The sequence below is a fragment of the Triturus cristatus genome, chromosome 11 (genome assembly GCF_964204655.1).
Source record: "Triturus cristatus chromosome 11, aTriCri1.1, whole genome shotgun sequence".
Lineage (NCBI taxonomy): Eukaryota > Metazoa > Chordata > Amphibia > Caudata > Salamandridae > Triturus > Triturus cristatus.
Window position 1 is genome coordinate 168,059,888 of NC_140594.1, and position 14,542 is coordinate 168,074,429.

The 14,542-nt window shown below is 46.1% G+C and overlaps 1 protein-coding gene across 2 annotated transcripts in view; it reads left to right on the forward strand.

Moving 5' to 3' along the window:
* CAMKK2 (calcium/calmodulin dependent protein kinase kinase 2) overlaps positions 1-14,542 on the forward strand; it is a 378,393-nt gene that overhangs the window by 202,971 nt on the left and 160,880 nt on the right. For both annotated transcript variants that reach the window (XM_085636376.1, XM_085636375.1), the window contains exons 3-5: positions 9,508-9,555; positions 11,104-11,157; positions 13,326-13,377. In XM_085636376.1, the coding sequence (XP_085492502.1) occupies positions 9,508-9,555; positions 11,104-11,157; positions 13,326-13,377 (154 nt within the window). The remainder of the gene's footprint in view (positions 1-9,507; positions 9,556-11,103; positions 11,158-13,325; positions 13,378-14,542) is intronic.

The following is a 14,542-nucleotide window of genomic DNA, read 5'->3' on the forward strand; positions in this document are numbered from 1 at the left end:
CTCATTAAGTTGAAAGTTTTTGGGTCGAGCGTACGAGTGCATGCGCTAGTGAATGCGACACTGTTTTATGTGAAAAAGGGCTTGGAGATCTCCCACTGCTTACCGTTTATTGGCTATCTGTCAGTCTCCTTGATTGGCCACTGCAGACATAGCGTAGTTTCCGGTCACTTCTGTGGAGCAGAGACCAAGCAAAGATTAATTCAAGTTAATTCTGTGCCCGTTCGCTGCTCCCGACGTGATTGAGGTACTATTTCTCACCTACTCTCACTGCTGGCTTTTTCTCATATTATATATCCACGACCATGACTGGACCCGAAGGCATTGAATCGCTTTATTTGAGCACCAGTTACATTACACAAGTTCACATTAATTTAAGTATTTCTGCTTTAAGTGATTTTCTCAGGATCACAGGACATTGAGCTGATACCAATGCACTAACCTGGTTCGCCAGTCCTGCAGCTGTGGTCATTGCGCCGCATCCTCCTTCCCCCTTTCACTCACTCCTTCCCCATTTGGCTTCTTTGCTGCTTTCCGACACTCCAGCGCCATCCTAGACAGCATGCAAAAGGCGTTCGCTCACCTTCTTGCTCCCAATAAGCACCAGGTACTTTACACAACTTGTTAACCACAACAAGAGCTGCTCCTAGTGTAGTGACCACTGTGAAGTTATGGTTGTATAGTGAGTGAGGGCATCTCACAAAATGTGATGGACTGGTCTCACACACCACCTGATGAAGCATGACACCAGGTGGTGTGAGAGACCAGTCCGTCACTACACTAGGAGCAGCTCTTGTTGTGGTTAACAGTTATTGTTGGAGGCTGCTAGCTTGTTTGTTTGTTTGTGATTACACCTTACACAAGTTCACATTGAGTTCATTCATTTTATGTGATTTTCAGAGGAACAACACTTAAATTACAGAAGTTAACATTTGATGAGACGATGCGGAGACTCTTCCCCCTACAACCCACTCCTTCTTCTTTTGGCTTATTTGCTGCTTTCTGATGCTCCCGCACCCACATGCTAAAGGCGGGGAGTGCTCTGCTGTTCACGTGCCACCTTCCTTGCTCCCAATAACTGCATGCAACCACCTTTACCACAGAGCTGGCATTAACTAAACTCCCCCGGGCTGTGCTTCCCTGGATAGAACTGAGAAGCCAGAGCCTTGGCTTAAAGGACCCTTTCTCTGGTCAGGGCTGCGGCCTCTCTAGACCTTTTTCAACATGATGCCAGGGCCTCTGCGTTATTGGATTAGAAAATCAGGCTGGATTAGAAAGCACTGTTTAAAAGGTCTCATGCTCAAGAGACTTTGGTGGGCTGCTCTACAACATGGCTTAAAAAACTGACCCAGGCAATAAGTCTTGCATAGTGGAGACTTATTGGCTTTGCCAATGCTCGTTACATATGTTAACACTGTCTGGACAAAGGTTTCACCTCATGTGTACTAGTTTGAAACCCAAATACATCAATAAGCAACAGAGCCCTAAATCCACAAGAGTTTGATTACTCAGTGCAATAAAACTCCACCCATCTGCCACACTGAAGAAAAGTTTTGGGAGTGTAATTTGCATTTTTAAAAACCCTTGAAATCTCAGACAAATTGATTCTGCAAACCCACGTTACATCTAAGAAATCGCCCACTTGTGTCAAGCTACCCATCTTGCAGAGGCGATTATGTGTATAATAGATCTCATAGAAATACTTGAGATGAACTTATCATAGCTTGGCTCGTACGGCCAGCTTGCGCCACCCCATTAATGTTCACACCAGTTATTTTCTTCCAAGGGGCAAGATCTCTAATCTACTTTGACTTAATGGACAAGGAGTGATCAGGTACATTAATGACGAGGGTGCAGTGTATCTGTGAGATGGCTTTGGCCTTTAATCATTCAATGGTCAATTTAGCTTTAAGGGGCTCAGAGTCTGGGAGCGGCTCGAGTCAGATCTGTACATGCTGACGACGTTATTCAGCTGAAGGTGCATGGAGAATTGTGATGTATGTTTCTAAAATTCCTCACAAAGCATTTTCAAGGATTTAATATGATCATGGTACCAGGCATCACCTCAACGGAAGACTCGCCTCTTTACAGTACACCTCTTTGAAGCACACTGTATCATAATGGATTAACCGCCCACAAATCAGCTACCTCTTCTAGCCCTCATATGCTTGTCTTTGTTCCTGTACAGCACTGCGCTGCCGTGTAGCTAGGGTTGTACCATATACATACAGATATATACATACCTACAAATGGAAAATGTCAAGACCATCCCACCTTCCCAATCCCAAAAATTGGGATGTTTGAGCTAACCAGGTTCCTGTTATAAAAGTCTCCCTAGACTGTAGGCATTTGCGATCAATTATAACTGCCTGTTCAGCGCCCTATTCCCACCTTGGACAGGGCATTGACTTATCCCTATTAAACAGTAGCCCACAGGCTGTTCTAAAGAGCTCCAACATTTTCATAAATTGTCGGCCTGTATAACAGGGTACCTGGCAAATAGCAGCAGATCATGTACATACAGGGAGACACTATCATCTATACTGCCTGCCCAGTCCAGACTCTGTAGCCGGCCTGTCATCTTGTATCCAAGTTATCAGAGGTTCAATAGCCTGGACAAATAGAAGGGGCGACATGGTGCACCCCTGCCTAGTTCCTTGCTCGATAAGAAATATGGACAGACTCCATTAAGTCTTACCTGAGACGTTGGGTTGGTATGGCTAACTTACAAGGCACGCTCTACCTGCCTTGTATTCCACCTGGAAAGCGTACCCAGCAGCGGTTGACACGCTGAGAGGGAGAGCTCGTGGGAGGCTTCGTAGGCGCCATCAGCCCGACGGAACGAGGGACACGCCCACTTTGCGGACACGCCCCCTTGCAAACACGTAAATAGAACGCTGATATCAGCGCGTCCACTGATAGCCGTAACCTCCTGAGGCACAGCCGGGAGATAGGTGTTGTTGATTTTAGAAGGAAATAATTTTAAAAATTGCACGCAATTGTTTTTAAAAGCGCACGCTCTACCTGCCTTGTATTCCACCTGGAAAGCTTACCCAGCAGCGGTTGACACGCTGAGAGGGAGAGCTCGTGGGAGGCTTCGTAGGCGCCATCAGCCCGACGGAACGAGGTACACGCCCACTTTGCGGACACACCCCCCTCCCTCTGACCTATAATAATGTGTATGTACCGGAGGCGCAGCGGACGAGCGCAGCGGGCGCGACGAATGCGCGACGAAGGCGCGCATAAGGCAAGCTCGTCTGCGCTCGTCCGCGCCGAGTCCGGGCCTAGGGCCAGCCCCCCCACTCCTCACCCCTCAGTACCCCTGCAGTATAGCCCTGACACCCTGCACAGTTTTAGGACATCCACTAGCAGGGGATGCCTACACAGATTTCAAGCTGATGCCCTACCCCCTACCTGCCCCAATTGTAACCTCCACCTTAAGCCCAAAACTACACCTGAACTGCTATATGATTACCGCATGTACCTGTTGAACTGCCGCTCCCTCCCAAAACATAGGGTTGAAATTTCTCTCCTAATAGAGGAACTTTCACCTGACATACTGTTTTTAACAGAAACCTGGCTAACTCCTGACGCTGAGCCAGCGATTCTGGAAGCCCTTCCCTCAGGCTTTCAAATCTCTCACCAAGACCGGCCTAAAGGGAGAGGAGGAGGTCTAGCGATAATTTATAAAGATCAATTTCGCTGCCGTGTAGCAGCCGAATCCATCCCGGACTGCGAGAGTATCACTTTCCATGTGGAACTCTCACCTAATAATTGCCTTTCCGGCACGCTTATTTACCGCCCTCCCGGCCCCCCGAATCAGTTCCACGTCTGCTTACCCTCAAACATAGCCGAACGCCTTAACCCCTCATCTAACTTTACCGCTTTAGGTGATTTTAATTTCCATTTCGACTCGGATTTGGACCACATAGCCACTATTCTAACAGAAGACCTCGCAGCTCTACAATTGACCCAAAAAGTTACCTCCCCCACCCATGTTAAGGGTCATCTGCTGGACCCGGTTTTTAGCAACTGCGTCGGCCTCACAACAGGATCACCCATCCACTTGCCTTGGACCGATCATTTTTTGATCCCTATCAGTTGGTCTGCACTGAAACCCTCTAAATTGACACCGACCACAAGACTCACTAGAGCTTGGTCAAACCTCGCAATCGACAAATGGACTAATTTACTTGCTGAGAATCCCCCCCTAATCAAAGATAACCCTAACCTTGCTAATCTGGCTTATTCTAATTGGATCACTCAGTCTCTAGACGTAGCTCTCCCCAAAAAAAAAATCACACTAAAACAACTTCAAAAAACTGCCCCATGGTATACTGAAGATCTCAGAGCCAAGAAACGCTGCTGTAGGCAGTCTGAAAGAAGCTGGCGAGCTGATTATTCCTTAGGAAAAAAAAATCTCTATCATGAAGCCATCAGGGAATACAAAATGTTGATAAAATCGACCCAAGCCGCTTACGTTTCGGAGAAAATCTCCCTTGCTAAATCTAAACCTAAGGACATTTTTAAGATCATAACAAAACTGACCAAACAGTCCCCCTGTGATCAGGCAGATAAGTCCACTACCCATTGTAACGACGTCGCTGAATTCTTTCACCAGAAAATAAATACCATTTACTCTGCTTTCCCACCGAACAACCTCACCCTCTCAATTCCTACTTGTCCCCCCATTACTCCCACTCTTCACTCACCTACATTAACTCATTTCCCCCCACTAGAGCTAGCTACTCTTGAGCCCCTAGCACGGAGTGTTAAATCTGGTTCCCCCAACGACCCAGCACCCCCAGACATAATAATGGCAGCATCTCAAACTACTCTGCCTATAATTAAGGACATCCTAAACGCCTCCATTTCATCTAGTGTGGTCCCGACTGCCTGGAAGCAGGCTATGGTCAGAGCTCTAGTGAAGAAGCCCAACTTGGACCTTAATGATCTGAGTAATTATCGCCCCATATCCCTGCTCCCATGGATCAGCAAGATTCTGGAAAAATATATTAATAAACAACTAATCACTTTTCTGGAAGATCACCAACTACTGGACCCGACCCAGACGGGCTTCAGACCCAAGCATGGGACCGAGACTGCACTCCTTATGGTCACTGAGGAAGCGAGAAAGATCTTGGATCAAGGAGGATCAGTGGCAGTGATCCTCCTTGATCTCAGCGCGGCCTTTGACACGGTTAGCCATAACACTCTGCTATATCGCATGTCCCAGGTTGGGATTGAAGACAAAGCCTTGTCTTGGTTCAAATCTTTCCTCCAAGACAGATCCTTCTGTGTGTTTGAAGACGACTCTGTCTCTGCCAGCAGACCTTTGAAATGTGGAGTCCCTCAGGGATCATCTCTAAGCCCTGCACTTTTTAACTTGTACATGAGGCCACTGGCTGACGTCGTCCGTCCGTATGGGATTAAGATCATTTCCTACGCGGACGATACGCAGCTGGTGGTCTCCATGACTCAGGAAGCCACTCCATCGGCTCCAGGCGGGCTTAGAGAGTGCGTTGAAGAAGTGAAAACCTGGATGTCCCTTTCTTCGTTAAAACTGAATGGGGACAAAACGGAGCTGATGATCCTGGGCTCCCCAGACCCCAGCATTCCCCCCTCTTTATGGCCACCCAGTCTGGGCCCCCCACCTACTCCCAAAAACAGCATTAAAAGCCTTGGAGTGTGGCTGGACAGATCCCTGTCCTTTAATACGCAGTCCACAAAACTTTCGGCCACCTGCTTTGGCATCATGAAAATGCTGAAAAGAATCCTCCCCCTCCTTCCCTGGGATGCCAAACAAACTGCCATACAAGGCTTAATTCAATCGCGACTCGACTTCAACAACATACTTTATCTTGGTGCCCCCGAATCCACCCTCAGAAGGCTCCAGATAGTTCAAAACTGCGCAGCACGCATTCTATTAGACCTTCCCCGCAGACAGTCAGTGAGAGCAGGCTTGACTACCCTCCACTGGCTACCGGTGCGACAGAGGGTCCTGTTTAAAGCCATGTGCATTGCGCACCAGGCCTTCTGGAACACTGGCCCTAAAATTACCCAAGACTTAATTACCCATTATGTGCCCAATAGAAGCCTCCGCTCCAGTCAAATATTTCTTGCAAAAACCCCCAAAATAAAAAGATCCAGATCCGGAGGCAGGACCTTTTCTTTCAACGGTGCTAGAGCCTGGAACGCCCTCCCACTGCACCTTAGAGCTAATTCTAACCTCTCAACCTTCCGCAGACAACTAAAGACCCATTTATTTCACTCAATCTAGCTAATCTCATTCCTAATTTTCCTTCTAAGCCTGCTGTAGGTATTCGGTTTTCCTAGCGCTTGGACGCCTCCGGGCAGCAATTCGCGCTATACAAATGTACATCCTATCCTATCCTATCCTAATGTAAAGGGAAAACAGGGGACCTATTTCTTTTCACTCAAGATCTTGAACATGTATTCCCAGTTCAGAGAATCAAAGTGCTTTTTAGAGTCTAGTGGGATCATAGCGGCTGGTCGAGGCAGCTCCTGTGCATGAGCCATGGCCAAATGGCGGCTACTTAAGTTATGACACATTACACAGTTCGGCAAGAAGCCATTTTGGCTAGTGTGTATTAAGTGGTGAATTACTTTGGTAAGGCTCATAGCAATGTTTTAGACAGTACTTTAGACTTGAAGTTTATAATGGACATATGATTAAATGATTTACGTTAATCAGGGGTACTTCCAGGTTGAGGCACTACAGTATTAATCACAATCCATAGGGTCTTTAAGCAAACACAACTTGTTTTTATTGATATAATGGGGAAGAACTCTGACCTATCAGAACCTTTCATCACTGTTTAGATTCTCTCTCCGCTCTGCTCTCTTTTGCTATCTCCTGCACCATCCAAGGCCCACATCCTGTTGCTATTTCCCTCCCTCTCTTTGCACTGTTCATTTCCACAGGTGTTCAGCCTCCTCCCACCACTGCCTCTCCCATGGCCCCTCCTTCTCTGTTTTGGACCCTCCTATCCCCCCCTGCATTATTGAGTGATCCTCTGCTGCTTCCTGCACCTTCTCTGATCGCGGCTTTCTTACGTGTCTCCTTCTCCACAGCAGGGCTCTGCTCCCTGACTAGACTCTGCAGACACAACATTGTTCTGATTGTGCCCTTGGTGTTGAGTTTGACCAAATATCTGGTAATGACCCTCAGCCAACTGCACAGATCTGTGGCAGGTGAGTTGCTTTTAAGGAATAAGCAAGGGTAGCAGATTGTCAGACACAACATGACCTCTGAAGCCACAGACACTGCATATATCAGGATGTGGAAGCCCTACTGACAAACCATGCATCTTATTGGACAGTCTTGCTGAGAGATGGGTGAAAGATGCAAAAACAACAGTTGATGGACAGAATGCAGAACAATGTCATACATTCACTTCAGTACAGAGGTCTGGGCCTAAATCCATCGTTTTTTGCTCACCATGCCATTCCAGTTTGAACCCAGCCATATGCAAATCAGTCTTGACCCCGTGCCTCATGGGAACAGTGTTACAACAAACAAATGATGGACGGAATGCTGACAATGCAGACATTCTCCCCCAGTCAAGAGATCTGGGTTAAATCCATCGTTCTTTTGCCCACTACACCACCCCAGTTTAGACATGGCCATATGCAAATCAGTCTTGACCCTGTGCCTCATGGGAACAGTCCAGCACGAACTGCCAAGCCATGTCTTCCCTGGACCGGAATCAAGCATCCTAGGACCGGTTTCTGGCTATCAGCCGTCATCAGCCAGGATAGCTTGACTCCAGTGGCGTAGTGAGCATGGGTCCCACGTCTGGGAATACCCATCCCACTTAGGGCGAAAAGCGTTACAACAAACAAATGATGGACGGAATGCTGACAATGCAGACATTCTCCCCCAGTCAAGAGATCTGGGTTAAATCCATCGTTCTTTTGCCCACTACACCACCCCAGTTTAGACATGGCCATATGCAAATCAGTCTTGACCCTGTGCCTCATGGGAACAGTCCAGCCCGAACTGCCAAGCCATGTCTTCCCTGGACCGGAATCAAGCATCCTAGGACCGGTTTCTGGCTATCAGCCGTCATCAGCCAGGATAGCTTGACTCCAGTGGCGTAGTGAGCATGGGTCCCACGTCTGGGAATACCCATCCCACTTAGGGCAAAAAGCGTTACAACAAACAAATGATGGACGGAATGCTGACAATGCAGACATTCTCCCCCAGTCAAGAGATCTGGGTTAAATCCATCGTTCTTTTGCCCACTACACCACCCCAGTTTAGACAGGGCCATATGCAAATCAGTCTTGACCCTGTGCCTCATGGGAACAGTCCAGCCCGAACTGCCAAGCCATGTCTTCCCTGGACCGGAATCAAGCATCCTAGGACCGGTTTCTGGCTATCAGCCGTCATCAGCCAGGATAGCTTGACCCCAGTGGCGTAGTGAGCATGGGTCCCACGTCTGGGAATACCCATCCCACTTAGGGCGAAAAGCGTTACAACAAACAAATGATGGACGGAATGCTGACAATGCAGACATTCTCCCCCAGTCAAGAGATCTGGGTTAAATCCATCGTTCTTTTGCCCACTACACCACCCCAGTTTAGACATGGCCATATGCAAATCAGTCTTGACCCTGTGCCTCATGGGAACAGTCCAGCCCGAACTGCCAAGCCATGTCTTCCCTGGACCGGAATCAAGCATCCTAGGACCGGTTTCTGGCTATCAGCCGTCATCAGCCAGGATAGCTTGACTCCAGTGGCGTAGTGAGCATGGGTCCCACGTCTGGGAATACCCATCCCACTTAGGGCGAACAGTCCAGCCTGAACTGCCAAGCCAGGTCCTCCCTGTACTGGAAACAAGCATCCTAGGACCGGTTTCTGGGTTTCACCCCTCTTCAGCCAGGATAGCTTGATTCCAGTGGCATGGAGAGCACGGACCCACGTCTGGGCATACCCGTCCCACTCTGGGTGACAAATGCAAAAACAACAGTTGATGGACAGAATGCAGAAAAATGTCATACATTCACCCCAGTACAGAGATCTGGGCCTAAATCCATCGTTTTTTTGCTCACCATGCCATTCCAGTTTGAACCCAGCCATATGCAAATCAGTCTTGACCCTGTGCCTCATGGGAACAGTCCAGCCCGAACTGCCAAGCCAGGTCCTCCCTGAACTGGAAACAAGCATCCCAGGACGGTGGACCGGATGGGTGAAAGGCAGCGGCAAATCCATTTAACCTGCCATCCTCACCCGAACAGATCCCATCAGTTTCACTAGTCAGAGATGTTTTGCTGCTCACTACTTGCAGAGCTTCCCTGCCTTATATTCCTATACTACATATGACTATAGAAGACATGGACCTGCCAGATCACACATCCTAATACAGGTCTTTTTATTAGAAAAGATAGCATATTCATAATGGAAAACCTATACTAAAGAAATGCATGTGCATATTTTTGACTGTCGGTGATAACTTGCCTTAGATATTTGCCCTTTGTTTTGCAGGACTGTGTGCAGCTCAACCAGTACAAGCTCAAAGATGAAATCGGAAAGGTAAATATGAAATCCAAACACCTGCTATTGACTATGTGCCATGACATTTCCTGCCTCATATGGCCAAAGAGCCTCATTTAAATAATAGGCATTTTTCCAAAGTGGCCAGATGTCCTATCTGCCTGACTCTTGGTTCCCCAGCCTCGGTTACAAGGGAGGAAACCACTGAGTTTGTGATCGCAGAACCTCATCTGGTTCCACCATAGCAAACAACTGCCTCTCAGGCCAGTTTCCCGAGGACTGCTGGCTCCATGGCCCTCAATGGCCTGGACATGGCTCCCATACTATTTTGTCATGCCCGGGACAACCATGTAGAGCTTAGCAGAAAAAATAGGTATGATGAACAATATTACTGTATGTATACATCTTTTCTGTACTATAGTTCTTTTTATTGTTTATCACAGAGTAAAACATGTACATGACATTCTCAACAAGAGTATTTGCAGACAAGAGGCAGGTTCGAGCAAAGCTTGTAATAGCAATGTTCATAGTCGTAATCAAATCCACATAGTAGCATAGCTATAGCTAATACACAGGAACCTTAATATATGGCGACCTCTCGTGGTATGGTACTTTAACTATAAAATAGAACAGCGGTATAAGAACTTAAAAACGACGAACAAACATAACATGCACAGGTCTTGATCTGTCAACGGGCGAAGTTATGAGAGGGCAGCAGTACCCTTCAGCAGGGGGACGGAAGAGGGCCAAACTGATCTTGCGGGGTTAACTAAGGTGGGGGGGGGGGGGCATAATGATACTCTCAATTAAAGAGCTGAAGTGTCCGACGTTTCGGGGGCCTAAAATAGGTAACTCCATGTGCATAAGATAGCGGATCAGGGGCTTCCACAGAAGCTGGCACTTTTTTCAGTGTTACCTAGATTATGAAATATCTGCTCCATGGCCAAGAGATGCCACAATCAGGCAACCATGATGCAGCCGAGGGAGGGGCTGCCTGCTTCCACATTAGTGCTATGAGTTTTCGTGCTGCCAAGAGTAGGTAACTGGTAAGCGTCCAGTCTGCGTGGGTCATTGCGGCCAGGGTGGAGGGTCGAATGCCCAGGGTAATCGCCGGAGATGAGGGGCAGAGGATAGCCTACCATGTCTTTAATATGGCCCAGCATCTCCTTCCAGTCTGTAGCAATCACTCTACAGGACCACCAAATGTGACAGAAGTCCCCCTAACTCTCCCAGCAGTGCCAACATAGGGGGGGAACATCCTAATAAATGACAGATAGGCGGGCAGTGTATAATACCATTGAAACATCAATTTATATGTGGTCTCACGAAGGTTTTGGGTATGTCCCGCCACAGTATCTCCAACTATTTAGGTGTTATTTCCTCCTGTATGGTGTTATGCCACATGGATTGATATGTATGAGTGCGAATCGGGACAGATTGTTGCAGTATAAAACTTTTCAACGTAAAAAATATATTGGTTAAAAAAAATATCAGCTCATTCCAGTTGGAATTCCACAGTATGTGTCAGTTGCAAGCCATCTTTTCTATTATGTGTTGAATAAACTGTCCTGCTATTTCATTCCCCAGGGCTCCTATGGAGTGGTAAAACTGGCGTACAACGAAGATGACAACACGTACTATGTAAGTAATATGTAATCCTTTGAATCCGTTCATGTACCCTTATCTAGACACATGCACAATCACCTTTTCTTATGACCTCAAATTTATTTTATTTTAGGTATTTGACCACACTCAGAAAATTTTTATTTTAAAAGGAACACCTCTACTTGAGGTGCTGCTAAAAGAACAGTATGTTGGGTGGGCCCTGGATGAGACCAGATTGCAGATATTGGGTCTAGCTTAACTAGGGGTGTGCAGACATATTATAGGGGAAAAATATTGTGTGGACAAAATATTGTGGCAAAAGAATCGAGGACAAAAATATTTCGAAGGTAAGTTTCTATAGGTAAGCAAAGTTTTACTATATATAACTCCACATATATGTACGTTGACAAAATATATATCTTCAGTTCAAGCTACCTAGATGTGGAATTAAGAATAGTAAATCTGTTACCTATTTGCACTTGCTTTCTCATTATTTTGGTCCTATAGATTTTTGACATGATATTTGTGTTTCCAATATTCTGTCAGTGATCCGAGCTAGGGGAACAAAAGATAAGGGTTGGTGCAGTAGGTGAGAGCTACCTAGAAGTCAGATGAGTCCATATTAGTCTGAAGTATGTTCAGTAGAGTATGAGGCTGGCTGACAAAGGAATGTTGGTTGGTAAAGCCTTCATGGAAGATCAATAATGCCTGGAATATGCAATCCAAGGTTTTCTAGAATTGGTTTGGTTGGTCTAAGTCTTCTGCCCAGCTATAATCTGTAATGCAGTGAGTTGGACACATAATTGTGAATCGTGGGGAAGAGCATTACTGTATATTTAAGTGAAACACATAGGAAGGTCACTTTGCAACTCACAGGTTACATAACAACTATAGAATACTTTCCTCTTACTCTGGTATACAAAAGTAGGGTCTGGGACATAGAGCAGGAGTGAGTTTGAAGCCAGGTCAGCTGGGTGTTGAGGAGTAGTGGTAAAGGAGAGACATGCGTCCTTTCTTACAGTTCGGCTATAGTTACTCCAGTCGGATCTACTTACAACAGCTCTGTGCATTCTATCTCACCAAAGCAACCACGACTGGCTGCCGGGGAGTATTTCTTTAAACTGCAAGTTAGGGAAATCTCTAGGAGTCTGGGAAAACAGATCCAAGGCATGTACCTATGGGTCAAATGGTGAACCCACAAAATCGGTGGGACCGAAAATCAAGGGCAAAATGGCAAAAGAAAATATTGACAGGTAAGTAAGTCTAGATTTTCTATACCTGACTCCACATACACGCGGTACATATCTGCAAGGTACGAAGTTGTAGAGTCAGAAATTGTCAATCTATACTCCCCTATATGCACTTACCTTTTGTTGTTTTGTCCCTCAATATTCGGTCCCCGATATTCTTGTACCACAATATTGTTGTGTTGACATTCAGTAGTACAGCCGGGTCAACCAGTTCTTGAGCGATATCTATTTTTATGCATGCAGCAAAGCAAAAGTGCAAGGATGCTGACTGAGCCAATGCAGTTTACATCTGGTGCTCAAGGCTTGAGCTAGCCAGCTCAGGAAAAAGAGTGGAGACCCACAACCGGTCACCCTCCAAGGTTGGTGGCCATATCAATGGTGCTTCAACCAGCTTCACTCACTTCCTGACACACTAGGAGTCAGAAGATTCTGGGTTTCCATAACTCTTGAGTAGTGATGGGTGCGGGACTAGAAGGACCTGTATAATCTACACTCTTGAGCAAGACCATTATTGAGCCATCCATTCCTGAGGGTTCTGACAATGTTGTCCCACACTCCGAGAGATCCTCCACATACTAGGAGAATAAACATGCACTCTGCAACCTTACTCATCCCCCCTGTGGGGAGCAGGGCTTGTATTCCATCACAAGACTCACCTGCTGGGTCGTTGTACCGGCAAAACGTCTAGCTAGGACATTCTTACCTTAGGAACATCTCTGGGACCCTTTGAAGCTCTCACAAATTCTCCACACATACTTTGACCCATCCTGTTCAGTCTGCTCCACAGCTTATGATCAGGGTGGGTGGACCCTGGAGAGCACTCCATAGCATCTGCACTTCATCGCGTGCCGTAGCCCAGAGGCCACCTGCATCACTGCGCTTGAGTACATAAGACCTTTCTGACTTCTTGAGGAAGATGCAACCAGCTAACATTTCTTTTTCCACATCCTTCAGGCGATGAAAGTTCTTTCGAAAAAGAAGCTGATGAGGCAAGCGGGATTTCCACGTGAGTTGTGCAACCATGTGTTTTCCAATTTTAATTTTGCTGCAATAACATTTTCAAATGTAATTAATGAACCTGATGATGTTTAATAACCTAAATTAAGGAGAAAGCGGCACTCTAAATTGAAAAGAAATTCCTTATTTCGGAGTGTTTGTTTTGTTTGACATTCATACCTCCTTTCGGGAACATTTCCTTTCCAAATTCTATATAGCGTCATTCATTTACTCCCTACACATTTCGGGTTAAATCCTTCATCGGGGCATTTGTTAAGCAAAGCAGAATGTGACTTGATCAGTCGAAATTAAAGCAAAGCCATATGCCATCACGTTTAACCATAAAACCTCTGATTCGTCCCATGTTGACAAAATGGACAACAAATACACATCCAAGTAAGTGCATCAAACACCGACAAAGCAAATACATTTTGGCAATAAACAAAAATGCCATTGCTTCAATTGCTTTAACTTTGACTAATCGAATCATATTATATTTTGTTTAACAGATTAATTGGTGGAAAGAAGCCCCTGATAACACTGTTAAAGCTGAAACACATTGGGCAAATACATTAATTTTATATAACATTTCGAATGAAAAATCTTGAAATAAAATATCACATGAACATGAGTTTAAGTTCGGAAATAATTCCCAGAGTCCCTTCTTTGATCAGAACTGGGTTCTTAGAACAAGCTTTGAACTGTTTAATAATCTCACAGCAAATGTCAGGTTTAGAATATCTCGAGGATATGCATTTCCTTTTTCACCACTAGTCCATTATAGTATATAATGTTTAAAGAGACAATGCTAATTTCTCACGCACGTTTCTTCTCGCCGCAAACAAAGAAAATGTTAAAAAAACAAGTCACTGGCTTATTTGGGTGGGCGGGGTCAGTTGTCCCATGGCACTGCCCCTTTAAGCATTCTACAGGCCAATGAACTAGTCCCTGAAATGAATGGCAGCCCCTTTAGGGATGAGAGATCCAGGAATCCTCCAGTGACGTAGTGTGGAGTTGGCAAACAGCGCACGGTTTTCAAGGCACGGCCCTTCGAGGCACCCTGTTGAGCTGTGGGTGCTTTGAAGGGCCCCACTGATGTAGAAGAAGGTCTGACCTCAAACAGCTGTAGAGAAACCAGCTTCTGAGCATGGCCTTTGGTGAACCCCAACAGAGGG